Here is a 25,100-nt window from a genome sequence, read left to right as displayed (position 1 = left end):
ATAACACTTATTCTTAGGATACCCCTTTAACAACACAGGACAGAAATGTACGTCCTGGTGCCCTAGTACTTAATGCACCAGGACGTATATTTACGTCCTGTACATGACCTTGAGCACCGGAGTGGTGCTCGTGTCATGCACGGCTGGTACCGGCTGCTATCGGCAGCCAGCAGCGATCGTGCTGATATGCGCCATTAAAGGAGTAGCCCAGTGGTGAACAACTTATCCCCTATCCTAAGGATAGGGGATAAGTTTGAGATCGCGGGGGGTCCGACCGCTGGGGCCCCCTGCGATCTCCTGTACTGAGCCCCGACAGCCCGCGGGAAGGGGGCGTGTCGACCTCCGCACGAAGCGGCGGCCGACACGCCCCCTCAATAAAACTCTATGGCAGAGCCGAAGCACTGCCTTCGGCAATCTCCGGCTCTGCCATAGAGATGTATTAAGGGGGCGTGTCGGCCGCCGCTTCGTGCGGGGGTCGACACCCGCTATCTGGCCGGAGAGCCTGGCCCCCGTACAGAGAGATCACAGGGGGCCCCAGCGGTCGGACCCCCCACAATCTCAAACTCATCCCCTATCCTTAGGATAGGGGATACGTTTTTCACCACTGGACTTCCCCTTTAACCCCTCACATGCCGTGATCAATACAGATCACCGCATCTGCGGCAGAGTGTTTGGTAAAATGGATGATCGGATTGCTTGCGGTGCTGCCGTGGGGATCTGATCATTCATAATAGTGGACGGAGGTCCCCTCACCTGCCTCTGGCCGTCTCCAGGGGTCTTCTGGTTTGGTTTGAGATTGAGCAGACCAGAGCAGAAGATCACCGATAATGCTGATGAGTGATATGCCCTATGCATAGCACTGAACAGTATTAGCAATCAAATGAAAGTGTGAAAAAAAAAAAGTTGTGAAAAAAATTTAATAAACATATTTGGCATATAACCGTGTGCGTGAATGTCTGAACTATCAAAATATTTTATTGATCTTGTACGGTGAACGTTGTAAACGTTAAAAAAGTCAAATTGCTGCTTTTTTGTCACATAATATTCCAAAAATAATTAATCAAAAGTTACATATATGCAAATGTCATGTCAATTAAAAGTACAGATCATGGCGCAAAAAATGATCCCTGATACCACCGCTTATACAAAAAAATTAAAAAGCTATATATAGGTTGTCAAAATGGATGGATTTTAAACGCACTAATTTTTTTTAAAAAGTTTGAGAACTTTTTTAAAGGGGTGCAATAATAGAAAAGTATGTAATCATAGGTATCATTTAAATTGTATTGACTCACAAAATTAAGAAAACATGTAATTTTTACCGTAATTTGTACAGCGTGAAAGCGAAACCTTCCAAAATTTGCTAAATTGCTGTTTTCTTTTTAATTTCCCCACACAAATAATATATATTTTTTTATTTTGCCATACATTTTATGTCATTATGTGCAAAGAACAAGCCCTCCTACTCACCTGTGGATGGAAATATAAAAGAGTTATGGTTTTTAGAAGGTGAGGAGGAAAAAACTAAAATGCTAAAATAAAACTTTTGATATGTTGTAAAGCATGCAAAACCAATAGGTTTTGCAATTGCTTTCATTAGAAAATGTTCAGTATTTCATAGTGAAAAAGCCAGTCAAACAACCTGTATTGATGTTCAGTAAAACATCAGCTAAATGGTAGAACCCCTATATCTCACAAACGTTAGTGCGTAGCAAGGAGGTAAAGTTATCATTGGAATTAGAGATGAGCGAACTTCAGTAAATTCGATTCGTCACAAACTTCTCGGCTCGGCAGTTGATGACTTTTCCTGCATAAATTCAGCTTTCAGGTGCTCCCGTGGGCTGGAAAAGGTGGAAAGAGTCTCCTAGGACTGTGTCCACCTTTTCCAGCCCATGGGAGCACCTGAAAGCTGAACTCATTTATGCAGGAAAAGTAATCAACTGCCGAGCCGAGAAGTTCGTGACAAATCGAATTTACTGTAAGTTCGCTCATCTCTAATTGGAATCAGTGCACCCAAGGTCCTCAGCAGTGTGGATGCAGGCAGGGCCAGAATAGTTTAAATTCATAGCAAAAGTGTCAACCCAATTGCTAAAGGATATGGCGTCACTCCTAGAGGGCCCAGATTGTACATCTGCAGTCGCCCACAATGTCTATGAGGACACACTATAAAGGACAAGCTACATTTAGGACTTAAAACACCTAAACCATCACATTTATGCAGCTTTAAAAGTAGTAAATGATTAATCTTCTATTCTTCGCAATATTGTTGTTGCCTCTAATGTTTAATTTTGTTACCTGGACTCAGCACTTTGTCCTATGTCTCATTTTCCTTTTTAGTTTATTGACAATATTAAATCCAAAGAAGAAATTGACCTGGGTGAATACTACCTTTATAAGTAAGTTAATAATATTATGTAATGTATTTCATTTATTTCCTCTGTAATGCTATTTGTGAGTATTTTGAACAACCCTGTTACTTCAGTGTATAGACCAGTGTCCATAGAGTGGCTCTCCCATATGGGCAACTTGTGCTTTAACTAAGGTTCATTTTCGTGTAACTTGCTCCTGTGACTCACTAGTACTGTACACCTTATTCCATGTGTGGTCTGACTAGTGAATTGTACAGGGGTAAAAAAAAAATTTGTGCATCTATGCGCTTTTGATGCACTTCATGTTTTTTTTTTTTTTTACATTTTAGCAAGAGAATATCTTGCTAAATAGTGACCATCCAGCCTGTGAACTATAAGATACAGGCAGATAGTGTCAAAGCGACCTAACTGCCTCCCTACTGATTGAGCAGAGCTCTGATTTAGCGCTGTGCCCATTCACTTAAAGCACGATGCAGCCGTTATGTGCATCACATCAATCTTCCTACAAGTAGAGATCCCATGTGAAAGTGTACCCAGAAAGAGATATGAAGGTCCTACAGGATGTTTTGTGATGTCAGTCAAGTGAGCAGTCACATGATTAGGAGGAATGTTAAAGGGGTTGTCAAAAAGATGAAACCTATTTTCATCTGTCTAACAAATATACCGTATATACTCGAGTATAAGCCGAGTTTTCAGCACGATTTTTCGTGCTGAAAACACCCCCCTCGGCTTATACTCGAGTGAACTCTCCACCCGCAGTGGTCTTCAACCTGCGGACCTCCAGAGGTTTCAAAACTACAACTCCCAGCAAGCCCGAGCAGCCATCGGCTTTTCGGGCTTGCTGGGAGTTGTAGTTTTGAAACCTCCGGAGGTCCGCAGGTTGAAGACCACTGCGGCCTTCGACATCATCCTGCCCCCTCTCACCCCCTTTAGTTCTGTACAGTACTCACCTCCGCTCGGCGCTGGTCCGGTGCTGCAGGACTGTCCGGAGAGGAGGTCGTCTGGTGGGATAGTGGTTCCGGGCTGCTATCATCACCGGGGAGGCCTCTTCTAAGCGCTTCGGGCCCGGCCCCAGAATAGTCACGTTGCCTTGACGACGACGCAGAGGTACGTTCATTACCAACGTAATTCTGCGTCATCGTCAAGGCAACGCCTCTCTATTCTGGGCCCGAAGCGCGGAGAAGAGGCGCCCCCGGTGAAGATAGCAGCCCGGAACCACTATCCCACCGGACGACCTCCTCTCCGGACAGTCCTGCAGCACCGGACCAGCGCCGAGCGGAGGTGAGTACTGTACAGAACTAAAGGGGGTGAGAGGGGGCTGGATGATGTTGAAGGCCGCAGTGGTCTTCAACCTGCGGACCTCCGGAGGTTTCAAAACTACAACTCCCAGCAAGCCCGGACAGCCGATGGCTGCCCGGGCTTGCTGGGAGTTGTAGTTTTGAAACCTCTGGAGGTCCGCAGGTTGAAGACCACTGAGGGCGGATGATGAGAAGAGGATGATGAAGGGGGGTGGGGATGATGACAAGGGGATGATGAAGGGGGGTGTGTGGGATGATTACAAGGGGATGATGAAGGGGGGTGGGGATGATGACAAGGGGATGATGAAGGGGGGGTGGGGATGATGACAAGGGGATGATGAAGGGGGGGGGTGTGGGATGATGATGAAGGGGGGTGGGGATGATGACAAGGGGATGATGAAGGGGGGGTGTGGGATGATGACAAGGGGATGATGACAGGTGATGATGATGAGGGTCTGGATGATGACAGGCGGTGATGATGATGATGAGGATGTTAATGACGGGGGTCTGGATGATGACAGGGGGGGGTGATGTATTTCCCACCCTAGGCTCATTCTCGAGTCAATAACTTTTCCTGGGATGTTGGGTTGAAATTAGGGGCCTCGGCTTATACTCGAGTATATACGGTAGATAAATAAAACTATTTTACCTTTTAATACTTTCCTTTTGCTTTTGATGTAAACTGTCTGTTGTCTTCATTACTCCAATTTCCTGTGTGGTGTGCATCCTTCAATGGATTTCTTGTTTCTGTGTACACTCTAGCCGGGAATTCAGCAAACACTTTCTCCCTACTGCTTTGTAGAAGGGGTTATATTCAAAAAGGTGTAGTGCGAGGACCCAGGAAGTCAGTTACAGGATGTACACCAAACAGAAAGTTGGGTTCATGCAGACAGTTTGTATCAAAAGCAGAAGGAAGGAGCAAGACAGGTCACAACGCTGCAGAGAGTAAACCCTATATAGGAAAAAGATCATCCTGTTGACCCACATCAAACCCAATACACTGGGTTATAGTGTGGGTGAACAGGAGACTAATGATGGGTCACTGACTCAAATATGTATAGAAAAGAGGGTCCCGGCACTTTGAGATTCCTGCTTAAGCTTTATCTTTATGCAACAAACAGCATAGCATACATCACAGTACGCGTTACTGTGATGTATGCTATGCTGTTTGTTTCATAAATAAAGATAAAGCAAGAATCTGAGTGCCAGGACCCTTTTTTCTATACATTTGGATTTCTCATTGGTCCACGGGCACCAACATACATTGCAGTGCCGACCTCTACGTGACCTCTTTGTACTGACTCCTATACGTACCTTTGCTCCGGAGATACAGTCATGGCTGTAAATGTTGGCACCCCTGAAATTTTTCAAGAAAATTATTTCTCACAGAAAAGGATTGCAATAACATATGTTTTGATATACACATGTTTGTTCCCTTTCTGTGTATTGAAACTAAAGCAAAAAAGGGAGGGAAAAAGCAAATTGGACATCATTTCACACCAAACTCCAAAAATGGGCTGGACAAAATTATTGGCACCCTTTCAAAATTGTGGATAAATAACATTGTTTCAAGCATGTGATGCTCGTTTAAACTCACCTGGGGCAAGTTACAGTTGTGGGCAATATAAAAATCACACCTGAAAGCAGATAAAAAGGAGAGTAGTTCACTTAGTCTTTGCATTGTGTGTCTTTGTGTGCCACACTAAGCATGGCCAACAGAAAGAGGAGAAGAGAACTGTCTGAGGACTTGAGAACTAAAATTGTTGAAAAATATCAACAATCTCAAGGTTACAAGTCCATCTCCAGAGATCTAGATTTGCCTTCGTCCACAGTGCACAACATTATCAAGAAGTTTGCAACCCATGGCACTGTAGCTGATCTCCCTGGGTGTGGACGGAAGAGAAAAATTGATGATAGGTGTAAATGCAGTATAGTCCGGATGGTGGGTAAGCAGCCCCAAACAAGTTCCAAAGATATTCAAGCTGTCCTGCAGGCTCAAGAGCATCAATGTCAGTGCAAACTATCCGTCAACATTTAAATAAAATGAAACTCTAGTGAGTAAGTGAAAATCCCTCTGGGGAAAATGTCTTGTGGACAGATGAGACCAAGATAGAGCTTTTTGGTAAAGCAAATCATTCTATTGTTTACCGAAAATGGAATAAGGCCTACAAAGAAAATAACACAGTACCTACAGTGAAATATGGTGGACGTTCAATGATGTTTTGGGGTTGTTTTGCTGCCTCTGGCACTGGGTGCCTTGAATGTGTGCGAGGAATCATGAAATCTGAGGATTACCAACGGATTTTGGGTCGCACTGTACAGTCCAGTGTCAGAAAGCTGGGTTTGTGTCTGAGATCTTGGGTCTTCCAGCAGGACAATGACCCCCAACTTACGTCAAAAAGCTCCCAGAAATGGATGGCAACAAAGTGCTGGAGAGTTCTGAAGTGGCCAGCAATGAGTCCAGATCTAAATCCCATTGAACCCCTGTCGAAAGATCTTAAAATTGCTGTTGGGTAAAGCAATCTTCCAATAAGAGAGACCTGGAGCAGTTTGCAAAGAAAGAGTGGTCCAACATTCCGGCTGAGAGGTGTAAGAAGCTTATTGATGGTTATAGGAAGCGACTGATTTCAGTAATTTTTTTGCCAATAATATTGTGCAGCCCATTTTTGGAGTTTGGGGTGACATTATGTCCAATTAGCTTTTTTTTTTTCCGTCCTTTTTTGGTTTAGTTCCAATACACACAAAGGGAATAAACATGTGTATAGCAAAACATGTGTTACTGCAATCCTTTTCTGTGAGAAATACTTCCTTTTCTAGAAACATTTCAGAGATGCCAACATTTATGGCCATGACTGTATGTCCCTCTGAAGATCACCTTCTATCTTCTACTAATTGTGCGCTGGAGGCGGGCCTTTGGCTCAATTTGAATATTCATTGTCGCTGGTAATGTGAATGCTGCCACGATTGAGCTCTCCCCTGACCAGAGACTATGAATATTCAAATTTGTGCCAGCGGGCCCGCCTCCAGCACACAATTAGTAGAAGATAGAAGGGGATTTTCAGAGGGACATATCTCCGGAGCAAAGGTACGTATAAGAGTCAGTGACCCCTCGTTGGTCTTCTTTTCACCCAAACTAGTGAACACGATGACCGCTTTTCTTGTGCAGTCCTGTTTGGTTTTGTTTTTTGGCTTGAGGATGCAGACCATTTTTTTCATTTTTTGCCTTTTTATTTTTTCTTTGTTCCTCGCCTTTTAAAGGGGTACTCCGGCCCTGAGACATCTTATCCCCTATCCCCCTCCCATAGACTTCCATAGTGGAGACGGGGGGGAGGTGTTGACGGCACACTGGAGCGTGACATCATGATACTCCGGCCCCGTGGTCGCCACCCAGCTGTTTGTGAGCTGGCACCGCAGCGTGCAGCTCAAACAGGTGGGTGGTGAATACAAGTTTGAGGGAGTCCCCAGCGGCGAAACCCCCGCGGTGAGACATCTTATCCCCTATCCTTTTTTGGATAGGGGATAAGATGTCTCAGGGCCGGAGTATCCCTTTAAAATCCATATAGGGGCATATGAAAGTTTTGTTTTAATGCTGGAGCAATTATACTTTTTAATGACATCAATCCTTTTACCACAAAATCTATGGCCAAAAAAAAGTAAAAAAAAATTGTGGGTGAAATTTTAAAAGAGAAATCAATTTTACAACTTTTTGGGGTTTTTTTTCTATGCAGTGCACTTTACAGTTAAAATGAATTGTTATCTTAGGTCAATATGATTACAAAGATATCCAATTTATATAGTTTTTGTTTTATTTTTATTACTTAAAAAAATTTTTGGGAAGAAAATGAGTATGCTTAAAGGGGTACTCTGGTGCTTACACATCTTATCCCCTATCCATAGGATAGCGGATAAGATGCCTGATCGCGGGAGTCCCGCAGCTGGGGAAGCCCGTGATCATGCACGCGGCACCCAGTTTGTAATCAGTCCCCGGAGCGTGCTATCACGCCCCCTCCCGTAGGCTTGAGTTGAGGGGCGGAGGCGTGATGTCACACGCCGCCGGCCCTGCGGTCGACCGTAATCAGACCCGGAGCGAACACGCTTCGGGGACTGATTACAAACAGGGTGCCGCGTGCATGATCACGGACGTCCCCAGCTGCAGGACTCCCGCGATCAGGCATCTTATCCCCTATCCTATGGATAGGGGATAAGATGTGTAAGCACTGGAGTACCCCTTTAAAATTGTCCTTTCGACCCCTAAAACACTTATTTTTCCGTATATAGAACTGTAGGAGTTAATTTTTTTGCGTCGTGATCTGAAGTTTTTATTGGTACCAATTTTGTTTTGATGGGACCTTGATTGCTCAGTGTTATGGCCAATCAATGGCCCCCAAACCCCCTCCCTATTGTGGACCTGTTGTGAAAGAACAAACAGCAGAAAATGTTTGATGTGAACGACAAAGATGATGGAGGTAGGGATGCCAACAACAAGAGACCCTTTCCTTTTTTTGTTCTATATTTTAATGTTGTTGCCTAGTGCTAAAATCTATAATCAATTATAAAATGTATTATACCCCATCATTTTGCAATGAAAATGGGAAAATCTCATTTTAGACAATATTGCTAATTTATTATAAATTAAATACTAAAATTTCGCATGGACATTTTGCATTTAGACCCTTCATCTTTGGCTCCTCCCCTTTCTCTTGATCATTTCTGAGATTTTACTACACCTTGAATGAAGTCACCTGGGGTACATTTTGTTGACTGGACATTATTTGGAATGAAACAGCCCTTTCTATATAATTATAATGTCCCACAGCTGACAATAAAAAAAAAATTAAAAAAATTAAAAAAATTAAAAACAAGTGATGAGGTAGAAAGAACGGTCTGTAGAGCTCAGACAGAATTTTGTGAAGGCACAGGGTACCAAAACATTTTTCTGCACTAAATATTCCCAAGGGCATTGTTGGCTCCATTATGTCAAATGAAAGGTTTAACAACCAGGACTCTTCTTACTACCGCCACCCCACCCACTTCCCAAGTAATCTGGAGAGGATGGACCTTCTGCTCCACTGGAGGTTTCTGTCCACCCTGAACACCTTAGGACACCTGCGTTACGGTTTAGCCAAGAACCCAATGGTCACTTTGGCTGAGTTCTAGAGCGTCAACCATCACTGCAGAACTCCACAATCTAGGCTTTATGGCAGAAAGAAGACTCTAAACGGGAAAAGACGCATGAAAGTTTTTTTGCAACCTTCACCTGGAGTTCGCAAAAAAAAAAGCACCTAAAGGACTGTGAGAAACAAGATTCTGGTCATTGATACTGGTCAGAGTTCAGGGAAAGCTAAATGGAGCAAAGTACAAAGCTATTCTTAATGAAATCCTGATCCAGAGTGCTCTGGACCTACAAAGTGGACTGAATGGGGGAGATTTATCAAAACCTGTGCAGAGGAAAAGTTGCTGATAGCAATCAATCATCTTCTTTCATTTTGCAGAGGCCTTGTCAAAAATGAAAGAAACAATCAGATTGGTTGCTATGGGCAACTAGGCAACTTTTCCTCTGCGCAGGTTTTGATAAATCTCACCCATACGGGGTCCATTTTAGGACATGGTCAGACGTAACTCCGTCCTCCATCAGGGGAAACGGCGTCCCGCCTCCTCCCTCGGGCCAATCTCCATCAGGCGTCAACCGCAACTCCCTCCTTTGTCATCCTAAAGTCTCTCATCCGAAACTCCGTCATCCCTCAGACGAAAAACTTTCCTGCCGTGTAGCAGAACCGAGTCAATGTCGGCTCTCTGCTATACGGGTTCTGCTGTACACTCTATTCAATGTTGGCTCTGCTATACACCCTCTGTAGCACATGTAGTGTCTGTAGTATACACGTGTAGTCTCTGTAGTATACACGTGTAGTTTCAACTTTACTATACAATGCTGTGCAGCGTTGGCTCTGCTGTGCAGCCGGAAGTTGCATCTGAGGGAGAGGCATGACGGCGTTTTGGATGACGGAGTTTAGGATGAGGGAGGATGGAGTTGTGGCTGAAGGAGGACGGTGATTGGTGTGAGGGAGGAGGCGGCACACCGTTTCACATGACTGCATTGCGGCTGATGGTGATTGGTCCATTGGAGGAAGCGGAGCGCCATTTCACCTGAGGAAGGACGGAGTTGCGGCTGGCGATGTCCTAAGATGGACACCGTACACCCAGTGGCCTTAAGTACACAGCCAAGAAAACACAGTGCCTTAGGGACAGCTCTGTAAATATCCTGGAGTGGTGCAGCCAGAGCCATGATTTGAACCCAACTGAACATCTCTTCAGAGACCTAAAAGTTGCTGTCTACGGGTGGTCCCTATTAGAGGATCTGCGGAGAAGAATGGAAGAAAAACTCAAAATTTAGGTGTTCATACCTTTATGGCATCATACCTAAGAAGACTAGAGGCTGAATTCAATGCCAATAATTACTGATTCTCAATTTTATCATTACGGGATATTGAGTGCAGAATCATGGGGGACATTTTTTTTAATTTTTATGATTTGTTTGTTTTTAGCACAAGGCTGCAACATAACAAAATGAAAATGTAAAAAAGGAGTCTAAAAACTTTCTAAATGCACTGTGCATTACAATTTCATATATATGCAAATCCTAAAATGTTGCAGTATCTTGTAATACCTTTTTTATTGGACTAACAGCATTTTGTTCCATAATGTAGTAAATTTGAGTAGCCGTATTAGTCCAGTGATGTAGATGCAAATCATAAAATGTTGGAATCCCGAAAGCTTGTCTCTACAAAATGCTGTTAGTCCAATAAAAAAGTATACTACAAGACACTGCAACATTTTATGATTTGCATCTGCATCACTGGACTAATACGGCTACTCAAATTTACTATATATATCTCCAAGAGCGCAGCACTCCTAGGTTCAGTGCAGCAGTGATAGGGTGCGTCCAGTTGCTATAGATCCTGGTTACGAATCCCTCCACATAGAAAACGAACGGCAACCGCACTCCCATATGTTGCAAAAAAGGTGGTCTTTATTCACACAAATGCCATTTTCACGTTTGTGTGAATAAAGACCACCTTTTTTGCAACATATGGGAGTGCGGTTGCCGTTTGTTTTCTATATATATATATATATATATATATATATATATATATATATATATATATATATGGAAATCTTTTTTTAAATGTTTTGATTTGGTAACCAGGCGGTATAATAAAGAGAAAATAACCCCACCTCTAACCCTGATGCTAGGGAGAACTCTTCATGAAGATGCATTGAAGGCAGAGTTGTCACTGCACTATTAAGATGTCTTTCAAAGCCTTTAAGTGATCCCAATTATGTTTTCTTTCAAGGTATTTTTGCAGTCCTTGTGCAAATGGGAAGGCAATTGGAGATAAATGCAATATTCATGATACTTAAATAGTGCCAGATCATTTCAAGCTCAGCATTTATTCATCATGCAGATTAATGAACATTACAGCTCATTCCTCGTATTGCTGTTTTTTTTTCTTCCCATCAGCCTTTAACTTTCTGCCAAATAGCAATGCAGTGTATGGGGCGTGCTTATTCAGTGTTCTGTAAATTCTTTAAAATGGTTGTGCCCAGAGGAAATATGATTTACCTCACACTCACCTAACACATACGTAAATAATAATTTTCCCTGCTATCCCATCTTTCTAATATATTGCTATTACATTAGATAGGCTATTTAGCTGTAGCCATGCTTCCTTTTGTACTGTGTGTTATTAGGGCCGACCATTACTCACCCTAGATTTGTGTCTGTACATTAGTCATCTTCCTGCCAAATAAATGCTAAAATATTACTTTAGAAGGCAGTCTGAGTCATTGCTGGCCCAGCAGGGGACGCTCTGTTCTTTTTATATCTGGGATATTGATTACTTAGCAAATTGGACTTTGTTGTATGTTTTATTCATTCATTGTATAGCTGACTTTATGTAAGAGAAATGATACATTTATGGGTGCAGCATTTTTTACCGGGATACATAATGCATCGTGTCTGATCTTCACCACTAAAAATATTTGACTTCACATTTCATAGCATAAACTAATAAAAATGAAGACTGATTTCTACATGAGAAGAATGGCTTAGGTATTTGTATCAATAGCTGTTTGCCATAGTGGTTGTGTACACTTGTGTTAAAGGGGTACTCCACTGGAAAACTTTTAATTTTTATTTTTATTTATTTTTTTTTATCAACTGGTGCCAGAAAGTTAAACATATTTGTAAATGAGAAAAGGAATGGTGCAGCTCACAATTTTTACACTGACCGAGATCTGATGGGCATACACCTATACCAAGGGTGTAAACAATATAAATACAAAATAAATCTAATTTGCCCGACCTCAAGGAAAGTGTAGATGATTTTGATAGATATGAATAGTTAAATTATTAAAAAACCGTGTTTCAATTGTAATATACCATAAATTCTTCAATTTATTAAAATTAGCAGTATCTGATAAACTATCTTCACACAGGGCCCTTGTGTGAAAAATAGAATGGACAATTTACAATTATTAATAAAGCATTAAACATAAAATTATAAAATTAGACATAAAATAGACATAAAACATAATTTTATATAATTTTATGTCTATTTTATGTTTAATGCTTTATTAATTGTAAATTGTCCATTCTATTTTTCACACAAGGGCCCTGTGTGAAGATAGTTTATCAGTTACTGCTAATTTTAATAAATTGAAGAATTTATATTACAATTGAAGCACGTTTTTTTTAAATAATTTAACTATTCATATCTATCAAAATCATCTACACTTTCCTTGAGGTCGGTAAAATTAGATTTACCGTATGTTTGTAAATGACTTCTATTAAAAAATCTTAATCCTTCCAGTACTTTTCAGCTGCTAATATGATATACAGGAAGTTCTTTTCTTTTTTAATTTCCTTTGTCTGACCACAGTGCTCTCTGCTGACACCTCTGTCCATTTTAGGAACTGTCCAGAGCAGGATAGGTTTGCTATGGGGATTTGCTCCTACTCTGGGCGGTTCCTAAAATGGACAGAGGTATCTGCAGAGAGCACTCTGGTCAGGCAGAAAGGAAATTTAAAAGAAAACTCTTCCTGTGTATCATACAGCAGCTGATAAGTACTGGAAGGATTAAGATTTTTTTATTGAAGTAATTTCCAAATGTTTAACTTTCTGGCACCAGTTGGATTAAATTATATATTTTTTTTTCCAGTGGAGTACCCCATTAAGTATCTGCTGCCTCCTTTACATTAGATATTTCATAGCAATTTCCCTTTTTATCAGTGGAAAAAAAATTCTGGTGCAATATAAATTCTGCATATTGATGATATTTTTATAAATTCAGAAGACTATATAAAATTCAAGATCTATATATGTCATGTCCGTGTTGCAGAGAATGGTTTTGCAACATATTCTGCAACAAGAAAAAAACAACTCCTATATTAGGGATGCACCGAAAGGGAAAATTTGGTCCAAAACTGAAAATTTTGGCTGTGCTTGGCCAAAAACAGAAAATGCATCGCACTGCACCCTTTTTTAAATATCGTTTTTGTAAAATGTTATAATTTTTTTTTTGTGACCAAAATCATACATTTTAGCGTTTAAATTTTTTTTTAGCGTTTATGCCGTTCACACGGCAGGATCAGAAACAAAATAATTTAATAGTTTGGACAATTACGCACGTGGTGATACCAAATGTTTTGTTTTTATTTTTTTTTTTTTTTTTCATATGGGAAAAGGAGGGTGATTTAAACTTTTATGCAAGGGGTTAAAGGCTGTTTTTAATTTTTACACTATTAGTCCCCTTAAGAGACATTTAGGAGGAATCATTAGATTCCTCATACAGTTCAATGGGGTTCCATAGAACCTCATTGATCTATGTGCTCTGCGATCATTCGGTTGAGCCCATTTAGCCATGCTCAATCAAATGCAGAGCCATGGACCAGACAGAAGGAAGTTAAGCCCTCCGGCTACCTCCATAGTCGATCGCCCCCTTTCAATCGCGCTGCGATCAACCCCACTGTACCACCAGGGAGTGTTAAAAGCACCCTTTAGATGTCGCTGTCAGCTTTGACAGCGGCTATCTAAAGGATTAATAGCCGACATGCGGCGATCATCTCCATGTTTGCTATTAGCTGCCATCGGGTCAGGAGCCCGCACCATACACTGTGGCAACTAGTTTAAATGATGGCCAAAGGAGCGACCTCCGCTGTCTGTCATTACAGGCAGATGTCTGCTGCTTATAGCAGCGGGCATCTCCTGTGCATGACACGGAACTCGATGAAATTCAATGGGGGAGATTTAGCAAAACCTGTCAAGAGGAAAAATTGCTGTTTCCCATAGCAACCAATCAGATTGCTTCTTTCATTTTTCACAGGCGTTTTCAGAAATTAAAGGAAATCTGATTGGTTGCTATAGGCAACTCAGCAACTTTTCCTCTAGAGAAGTTTTGATAAATCTTCCCCAATGTGTATTTGTATGTTCCAGCATCACATCCAAACGGCTAAAGATATTAACATGAAACTTGGCAAACATGTTACTTTCCTATATGTATAGAATAGTTAATTTAACCCTTAACTAGCCCCATTTGTGACTGTTGGGGTTTTTGTTTAAAGTCCCATGCAAATCAATGGGAAATGTATATTCCCATATAACTTCTGTACGGCTGGAGATATTTCAATACCTTGTACACATATCACGGGTCGGGATAGGAGGATGGGATATGGGGTTGGGATATGACAACAATATATGAGGACGAGACATGAAGTCAAAAAGCTTCCTCCTTTGTTGCTTTTCCTCCCCAACAAGGATTAGGAAGGAAAAAAACGGGCAAGAACGGGTACTCAGCTAGTGTGTGTGTGTGTGTGTGTATGTATATGTATATGTATATGTGTGTGTATATATATATATATATATATATATATATATATATATATATATATATATATATATTGTAGCAAGGAAAGGGTGTATTTCCTTGTTCACCCTAAATAATCTCACCTGCTTCTTAAGTAATGAGGCAGCAGGGAAGGGAGGTGTATAGAAGATGGAGACTCAATCTAATTTGTGCTCTCCGTGGGAAGCAGCATGCTGCTGTAGGGAGAGACACTCGGACCCTGTTGAGGAAGCACACAGCTGGAATCTGTGAGTGGTCCAAGAAGTGGTGTGAACCGTGAGTAGCAGGTTGCAGGAGTCATATGTTTAACTGGCTGAGGGTAGCTCACCAGTTCGTAGTCAGGGCATGCTGATATGTGTAATCAGTGACCAGACGGTCTAGGACTTTATTTTGTTCCCATTTATGTTTTGTTTTACCTGCAACCTGTGGAAATAAAGCTGGCGAGGAGCCAGACTTGTATGCGGAACTGTGGTCTGCTGTGTCATTGTGAGGAACGTGTCCCGTGGCAAGTGACCAGGACAATCCCAGAGCTAATCCCCAAGACGGTTTGTGTGTATGTGTATGTATATATATATATATATATATATATATATATATATAATGTATATGTACCGCAGCGCTCCAATATGAATAAACGTGAGTGAAGTTTATTGACCTGACATCAGAAGCTGCGTTTCGGTTGTCCGCTTGCAGCCTTTTTCAAGCTCAGCAACCAGTGATACTCACAGAATATTTATACAGGAAGTGTGCAACAAATCAGGTGATTAACATACTTACCATAAGATAAATAAGACAGGGAATAAAGAGATCATATCTGATCATATACATGTATATAAGGTGCAAACATTAATATTCAAAGTGCCTGTGGTGGTGCTTATCACTACACAAGTGATCCATATTCACAAAGTCAGATCCACTTATTGAAGTGCATAAATGATAGTGATCAATGTTAAAAAGCAATTGAGAGGGGCGGAGCATACATACATTGAGTTACCGGGCAAGCATTGACAAACCCCCCTCCCCCCGTCCTTGTGCAATTTGCATGGGGTAGGGACATATGATGCCTGCTGGTCATGCCCCCAGTCATGAATGCATATAATCAAGCCAGTGGAGAACTTTACAGTCTGCCAGGTTCTCCTATGGTGAATGCAGACTCACTACTACCATCTGCGCTTGCGTGCAGTAACGAGACCGTTTGCTGTAGTCATGGTGACGCCTGCCTGTGATAAATAGATAGAGAGAGAGACATATATGTGTGTGTATAAGAGCGACGTTTCCGTGTTCTCACAACACCATTCTCAAGCCAAATAAACAGTGATCCAACAAGGTATATATATATACACATCAGTGCACATCAAACATATTTATATTTATTTTATTTTGATTTTTTTAGATTTTTTTTAGATTTTATTTTATTCATACCCCACAAGATGCATGTTACTGATTGTGGCACCTCCGGTAGTAACACTTAGGTCCCCCACATGGAGACGATTCGGGAGGGAGACCTCCCTAGAGTCGGAGAGTGTGGTTGCGATTTGGAGCCAGAAATGGATTCCGGTCGCCATGGGTTAACTAATGTGATGGATAAATATAATGGTGCTTACCTGTGAATAAACACGGAGATTATGGGGTTTAACAGCAAGATCTAAGGACTGCTGAAACTATGGCTGTTTTATTTATTAACATTTTTTATATTTAAATTTTAATTTTTTTTGATTATTTTTTTTTTGATTTATGTATATTTTGCCATTAACTGACATGGAGATCGGTTAGCCCAAGAGTGATAGCACGCATGCGTGCCGGCTGATTGCCCGATGCGCACGGGCGTGATAGCCCGTTGTTAACATGACCGTTATTTGCGATCACGTGACTGTTACGTGGCCATCTCTGATTTGTTACCAATGTTAGTTGTATATTACACCTCCATGACAGATCAGATGACCGCCGCATAGGTATGATGGGAAATGTGCGGTAACTGCATCTGATTGGTCATAGTTTATGACACACTACATCACTATGGTGATGGTGGACACGGCGCAGCCGCAGTATGTTTTTACCCATGCTAGACCTTTTCACGCCGCCGACATGGATGGTGAGTCTCAAACATCCCGCCTTCTCCAGTTTACATGATTTATGTACACAGATGATATTGATTGATAATCATGATACCATTCTCTGTTTTTATCTTTATTGTATGCTGTATAGCAATTTTAATTTGCACTTCACAGTATTCGGATACTTTTTGTATCCCCTAAATCACTGTCCACTATTTTTTTTTTTTTTTTTTTTTTTATATACTGTATGATGTTTTTATTCACTATGTTTGATTAACTGATATTTGTTGATCAATTTGCACTGATTTATGATGTTTGATGTGCACTGATGTGTATATATACCTTGTTGGATCACTGCTTATTTGGCTTGAGAATGGTGTTGTGAGAACACCGAAACATCGCTCTTGTTCATGGAATAAAAGAACCACTTATTTTTGCACTGAACCTGTGTGCTGCAGTTGCCTTTATACTGTCTTGAATCTACATTGGGCCGGGACCAGGGTCCCTGAGACTTGCGTGCACCTTCCTATCGACCTTCAGGAAGTGCTGCTTCCCCCCCCCTTCTTTTACTATATGTATGTATATATATGTATATAGATAGATGCAAATCATAAAATGTTGCAGTATCTTGTAATACCTTTTTTATTGGACTAACAGAATTTTGTAGAGACAAGCTTTCGGGATTCCTCCCTTTATCAAGTCCAAATCAAATCAATCGTGCATGTCCTGCCAGTTTAGTGCCAACTTGAACAAAAGGTTTACAGTTTACATATAGTGAAATATGTCCCAGTTGTAGAAATATGTTTTTCAGGGCTCCCCTTAGCTCCCTTTAGCCATAGTTGTATATTCCCCAGAATCATGATCCCCGAATATTAGGCTTTATGTAGAACCCAAACATGACCCCATTGTACCCATAGATTAAGCTGTATGTATCCCTAAGCTGTGTGTAGCCTATCAAAATGTGCGTTATAATGTCACCATATCAATAAGTGTACTGTCGTCTATGTCACATCTGTTGTGTACGATGGAAGTTATGATTTATGGACTATCAATCTGTGTTTGAGAGGAGGTTGAGACATTTGGGAGGTGGGATGATGTGGGCTGATCTAAGAAGGAACTGGAGACCTCCCTTCTAACCCAACCCTCTGCTGCACCCATAAATGTGATGGGCCAACCCCATCTAGTTGTTACAAATTTGGGGCCCATTCTGAATGGACTTGTGCCGCTATTTTCTTCCTTTGGCCCCAGGACGGATTCGGACTTTACTCAACGACGTTAAGTATGGAACTCTTCTGATTTTTATTCCCCTTTTATTTTGTATAACTGTTTTGCACATTTTGTATGTCTGTTTCTTTAACTCTTTTTGTAATTAAAGGGGTTCTCCCTTGTTTATACTGTTTTTTGTTGTTATGTTTGTGTGTTATGTGTGTATAAGTAGTTTTTTTTTTATGTGTATGGTGATTATGTATATATGTATTTTCTTACCTTTTGTGAAGATCCGGAAGCTGGTCCTTTTTTCTTGCTGTGTACCTCGGCCTCCGCCATGTTGTGTTCGGTAAGTGAGATGTCAGGGGGGGTGTGTTCTCGCTTCTGTCCTTCCTATCTTCTGACGTCCGAGGCAAATCTTTTCTTCCTGTTTCTTCCGTGGCTCAGCGACAAATCTACTGCCTCTTCCGGTGCATGCGCAGGTAGTTTTTTTTTTTATTCCAATAAAGTTTCTTTTGCGCGAAGCTACGATATTAGCGTAGACCTAACTTACGCTACGCTGTTAGCGTAGCACTTGCGTACTCGCGCATGCGCAGACAGTTTGTCAATTAGACAAAAAAAACTTTATTGGTAAAAAAAAAAAAAAAATACCTGTGCATGCGCCGGAAGAGGCCGCAGATTTGTCGCTGAGCCACGGAAGAAACAGGAAGAAAAGATTCGCCTTGGACGTCAAAAGATAGGAAGGACATAAGCAAGAACACCCCCCCCGACATCCCACTTACCGAACACAACATGGCGGAGGCCGAGGTACACAGCAAGCTACTGGAAAAAAAGGGGCCAGCTTCCGGATCTTCACAAAAGGTAAGAAAATACATATATACATAATCACAACACACATAAAAAAAACACCTACTTATACACGCATAACACACAAACATAATAACAAAAAACAGTATAAACAAGGGAGAACCCCTTTAAGTACTGTACCCTTTATGTACATTAAAGCCATAACTTTAATGCGTAGCATTGTATGCTCTAACGAACCTATAGCCCTATAGCTTATTAGTGTATAAGTGTGGCTTGTACCGTTACCATAGTTTTGGTGTCAAAGTGCAGAGTGTAAGAATCTGTGTATGAACGGAGGCGCTCTATCGGCTTACCGATAGATGGTGGCAGCGTATTGGTGTGTGGGCATGTGGACTGGTTTTGGGGTGTGTGTAGCTCATTTTTAGGCCCTATTGTGTTAGGTGTGTGTGAAAGTGAGCGTGGAAGCAGAGTAACCCTATACCTTCCCAGCCGAGGTCACGTGTGCAGGAAAGACATGGAGACCTACAAGCAGTGTGTATTTAAGTTGTGTCACTGGCTTATAAGGGAGCAGAGTGTGAGTGAACGTGCCACGGTGGCAGCTTAGAGTTAGAATATTAGAGTAAATATTCTGTTGTTTTTTTTCTTTCTTTTGTCCACTCACTCTTTTGAGAGGCGTGGATGTGTCCGTACGCCAGGTCGTAAGGGCTGTACGTGACACTGGACTAATACGGCTACTCAAATTTACTATGTGTGTGTATATATATATATATATATATATATATATATATATATGCGCGCACACACACCGAGCTCGATCCTCTTTCAGGGCATTTAATCTGTGAGCGTGCGGGGGATGATGTGATGTTGGTAATGTACTCTTGTCATTTCCCGTACCTTATAAATCACTTCTCTCCCTCTCATTCTGGTTATTCCCTTGTGGATTTCTCTCCCACTCCAATCACTTTTCAGGGCCGCTCCTTGCTCTGCTCAACAACCTGTTCCTTATTGGCTGCAAGCACAGAGAAGGGAGGTTAGAAAGACATGTATATGTGGTATAGAAACACTACATTACTCTATAGCTGAGGTCTCAAACTGTAGCCCTTCAGATGTTGCAAAACTTCAACTCCCAGCATGCCTGGACAGCCGTTGGCTCTCTGGGCATGCTGGGAGTTGAAGTTTTGCAACATCTGGAGGCCCACAGTATGAGACCACTACTCTAGCATATAAATACATGCCACCCACCTATTTTTCCCAGCCAATATTATACACTTATACCACAATCCACAAAAGCACCTAAATATGTGGTAACTTCAGACAATTCAGACAAGTCTTAATATATTCATCATAATTGGTCCAGATAAATGGGTAAATAACTGACAGTCCATATAAATAGTGGACAACCGGGTCATCTCTAACTGTACAAGAAAGTTACTAGAACCGTGGTTTCTACAAAAATCACTGGTCCGGATAATGCTTCCTCCATTGTACATCTTTCATAATTCATATTCCAGGTATTGTAACGTTTATACTATTCGTATATATAAATAAGGATCGTTCTGTTTATACACACTCTTGACTATTGGGGAGATTTATAAAAAAAAAAAAAACCTGTGCAGAAGAAAAGTTGAGCAATTGGCCCTAGCAACCAATCAGATTGCTTCTTTTATTTTTAAAAAGCCCTCTGAAATAATAATAAAGAAATAAAAAATAAAACAACAATCTGGTTGCTATGGGCAACTGGCCAATTTTTTTTCTTGGCTATGTATTACAGACAAGACCGGTTGTGTGTGTGTACATGTAAAGGCATGGCCCATTTTAGATCACGTTTTACTTCTGTTTCTGGTATAGATGTTGACGTTTTAGTTAAAAGATATGCTTCTGTATACTTATATTGGGCAGAGAGTTTAAAGGGTTACTCCGCTCCCCCGCATCCAGAACATTGAGTTCCTGAACGCTGTGTGCGGGCTTCCGTGTTCATGACCCCCCTCCCCCCCCCCCCTTGTGTCGTCACGGCCTGCCCCCTCAATGAAAGTCTATGGGAAGGGGGCGCGGCCATCACGCCCCCTCCCATAGACTTGCATTGAGGGGCGGGACATGATGTCACATGACGGGGCGTGACGTCACGAGGGGGCGTAAGCCCGCACACAGCGTTCAGGAACTCATTGTTCCGAACGCTGGGGAGCGGAGTAACCCTTTAACCCCTTAAGGACGCAGGACGTAAATGTACGTCCTGGTGAGATGGTACTTAACGCACCAGGACGTACATTTACGTCCTGTGCATAACCGCGGGCATCGGAGCGATGCCCGTGTCATGCGCGGCTGATCCCGGCTGCTGATCGCAGCCAGGGACCCGCCGGCAATGGCCGACGCCCGCAATCTCGCGGGCGTCCGCCATTAACCCCTCAGGTGCCGGGATCAATACAGATCCCGGCATCTGCGGCAGTTCGCGATTTAAATGAACGATCGGATCGCCTGCAGCGCTGCTGCGGGGATCCGATCATTTAGAACGCCGGACGGAGGTCCCCTCTCCTTCCTCCGTCCCGCTCCCGGCGTCTCCTGCTCTGGTCTGTGATCGAGCAGACCAGAGCAGGAGATGACCGATAATACTGATCTGTTCTATGTCCTATACATAGAACAGATCAGTATTAGCAATCATGGTATTGCTATGAATAGTCCCCTATGGGGACTATTCAAGTGTAAAAAAAAATGTAAAAGTAAAAGTAAAAAAAAAGTGAAAAATCCCCTCCCCCAATAAAAAAGTAAAACGGACGTTTTTTCCTATTTTACCCCCAAAAAGCGTAAAAATAATTTTTTATAGACATATTTGGTATAGCCGTGTGCGTAAATGTCCGAACTATTAAAATAAAATGTTAATGATCCCGTACGGGGAACGGCGTGAACGAAAAAAAAAAAATAAAAGTCCAAAATTCCTACTTTTTTTATACATTTTATTTAAAAAAAAATTATAAAAAATATTAAAAGTTTTTTATATGCAAATGTGGTATAAAAAAAAAGTACAGATCATGGCGCAAAAAATTAGCCCCCATACCGCCACTTATACGGAAAAATAAAAAAGTTAGAGGTCATCAAAATAAAGGGATTATAAATGTACTAATTTGGTTTAAAAGTTTGTGATTTTTTTTAAGCGCAACAATAATAGAAAAGTATATAATAATGGGTATCATTTTAATCGTATTGACCCTCAGAATAAAGAACACATGTAATTTTTACCATAAATTGTACGGCGTGAAAACAAAACCTTCCAAAATTAGCAAAATTGCGTTTTTCGTTTTAATTTCCCCACAAAAATAGTGTTTTTTGGTTGCGCCATACATTTTATGATATGAGTTATGTCATTACAAAGGACAACTGGTCGCGCAAAAAACAAGCCCTCATACTAGTCTGTGGATGACAATATAAAAGAGTTATGATTTTTAGAAGGCGAGGAGGAAAAAATGAAAACGTAAACATTAAATTGTCTGAGTCCTTAAGGCCAAAATGGGCTGAGTCCTTAAGGGGTTAAAGGGGTTATCCAGGAATAGAAAAAAACTGCTCCTTTCTTTCAAAAACAGCTCCACATCTGTCTCCCGGTTGGGTGTGGTTTTACAACTTGGCACCATTCACTTCAATGGAACTGAGCTGCAGAACCACACCCAACCTGGAGACAGACGGGGAGCTGTTTTTGAAAGAAAGTAGCTGTGTTTTTCTATTCCGGGATAACCCCTTTAATGGACCAAACATAGTCTAATAGGGGGGAATTTATCATTGTATATAGAGCTGTTTTGTGTCTATTTTTTTTTGTGCAAAAATATATTTGATAGAATTCTTCATCGCCTTGTCTATGGTTAAGTTTACCGTAGAGGATTTTCTACTGTAGAATCGAATTTACTAACTGTATTTTTTTTTTGGCGCCAAAAAAATGCCCAAACTGCATTTTCTTGTGCAAATATACACCACCTTGGCGAAAGTGTCTATGTTCGCTCAGAAAGGACTGCTACTCCCATCATGGAAAGACTCTACCCATGATGGGAGTTGTAGTCCAAGGGCTGAGGTGCAGATCGCATCGGGTCATTCTCCAGAGACCCGCTGCGATCCGCATTTATTAACTGTAAAAGCTGGCGGTACATGCGTCTCCACTGCGCTGCTGCCGGCTCCTATAAACACTATCATAATTCATAATCCCCGCCGCTGGGAAATGGGAGCTCTGATTGGTCAATATCTACCAATCAGAGCTCCTGTCTCCCGGTGGAGATTAGGAATTATAAGAACTGTATATAGGATCCCGCGGGCAGCGCAGTGTAGCTGCATGTACCGCCGGCTTGTTAATTTAAATGCGGATCGCAGCAGATCATTCTCTAGAGATCTGCTGCTATCCGCATTTATTAACTATACAAACCGGCAGTACATGCGTCTCCACTGCACTCCCCGTCGGCTTCTATATACACTGTCATAATTCATAATCCCCGCTGCCGGAACACAGGAGCTCTGATTGGTGAATAGCTATTGACCAATCAGAGCTCCCCTCTCCCGGCAGCGGGGATTATGAATTATGACAACTGTATATAGAAGCCGGCGGGGTGCGCAGTGTAGATGCATGTACCGCCGGCTTTTACATTTTATAAATGCGGATCACAGAGGGTCTCTGCAGAATGACCCGGTGCGATCTGCACCTCAGCCCCTGGACTACAACTCCCTTCATGGGCAGAGTCTGTCCATGATGGGAGTAGTAGTTCTAAAAGTCCTGCAGCCGGGGGATGTGCAAGTGCCATCCCTCAGCAGCGCAGCGGTACTACAACTACTCCCATCATAGGACTGACTCTGTCCCATGATAGGAGTAGTAGTCCAAGGGCAGAGGGACAGATCTCTGTTCACATTATCTGTTTTGCATAATGGGAACAGAGCTTTTCTGGCAGTGTGTTCCCAAAAAGGGAGACTCCAGCCCCCCATGATGGGAGTTGTATTTTAGCAACAATTGGAGGCTCACTGTTTAGGAAGACGCTGCATAATGTGCGCTCTTTCCAGGGGAGAGCGCAGAAAAATGTATTTTCTTCTCATTTCAGATACCTGAATGCGGAGGACTACATCAGATTCAGTGGACTGCTACGATGACCAGCGTTTTTTTTTTTTTCAATAAAAGGGTTAACAAGGGCTGTGGGGGAGTGTTGTTTTTAAATAAAAAAAAAATGTTTTCAATGTGTCGTGTTTTTTATAATTGAATTTTCAGGGTTAGTAGTGGAAGCTGTCATATAGACCGAATCCATTACTAAGCTGGGGCTTAGCGTTAGCCCCAAAATCATCTAACGCTAACCTCTCATTATTACCCCGGTACCCACAGCCACAGGGGTGCCGGGAAGAGCCGGTACAAACAGGCCCAGAGCATCAAAAATGGCGCTCCTGGGCCTAGGCGGCAACAGCCTGGCGTTATTTAGGCTGGGGAGGGCAAGTAACAATGGTCCTCGCCCACCCTGGTAACGTTTTTTTTTATTTTTATTAGAAATGTGTGGTTCCCTCATTTTTTCAGTATCAGCCAGATACCAACCAAGCAGCAACAGCCTGATATTACGAGGGTGAGCAAGGACCATTGTTACTGGCCCACTCCAGCCTGTTACAGCCTAGGCCCAGGAGCGCCATTTTTGACGCTCCGGGCCTGTTGGTACCGGCTCTTCCCGAAACCCCTGTTGCGGTGGGTACCGGGGTAATAATTGGGGGTTAGCGCTAGCTGTTTTGGGGGCTAATGCTAAGCCCCGGCCTAGTAATAGATTCTGTCTACAGGACGCCTTCCACTACTAAGCCTGAAAATTCAATTATAAAAAAACACAACACATTGAAAAAAAATTATTTAAAAAAACACTCCCCCACAGCCCTCATTAACCCTTTTATTGACTTTAAAAAAAATGCTGTTCATCGTCGCAATCCACCAAATCTGACATAGTCCTGCGCTTTCACGTATAAAAATTTCAAAGAAAAAAAAAAGTTTAGTTCATTTTTTTGTTTCCACCCGCCAGCAAAAACGCAAGGAAAAAATGCAAGAAAAACTGACAACGCAGGAAAAAGCTGGGACAGTTTTTCTGGCTTTCTTGCTGATGGACAAAAAAAAAAACTCAAAGCCATAGAACAAAATCCCTATGTCCACTTTTCCTGTGAGGTAGAGAAGGAGTGTACGATAGAGCGAGGGGGTGGTGGGGGGGTATTTCTATATTTGCACAAGATTTATCAAAGGAGTGCACAGACTTTGTAAATTCTGAGCAAGAGTGTAAATTAGACAAGCAGTGTAAAGGGGTAGATCTGTGTCTACAATAGACACCTAATGATAAATCTCCCCCATAGTGACGACTGTTTTTCTCAAACAAATACTTTTTTTATTCTCCATGTAGGGATCCAATAGTGGAGTCGATTGCACTTTTGTATCACACACACAAACAGTATGGGGACATTTATCATTCTGTTTAGAGTGATTCTGTTGTC

At 41.8% G+C, this 25,100-nt stretch overlaps 1 protein-coding gene across 5 annotated transcripts in view; it reads left to right on the top strand.

Annotated features, from left to right (window-relative positions):
* Nucleotides 1–25,100, top strand: part of MRPS27 (mitochondrial ribosomal protein S27) — a 117,392-nt gene that overhangs the window by 44,645 nt on the left and 47,647 nt on the right. For all 5 annotated transcript variants that reach the window (XM_056539814.1, XM_056539782.1, XM_056539790.1 and 2 more), the window contains exon 4: nt 2,338–2,396. In XM_056539814.1, the coding sequence (XP_056395789.1) occupies nt 2,338–2,396 (59 nt within the window). The remainder of the gene's footprint in view (nt 1–2,337; nt 2,397–25,100) is intronic.

The sequence above is a fragment of the Hyla sarda genome, chromosome 1, assembly GCF_029499605.1.
Source record: "Hyla sarda isolate aHylSar1 chromosome 1, aHylSar1.hap1, whole genome shotgun sequence".
Lineage (NCBI taxonomy): Eukaryota > Metazoa > Chordata > Amphibia > Anura > Hylidae > Hyla > Hyla sarda.
This window is presented reverse-complemented; position numbering and strand designations above follow the sequence as displayed.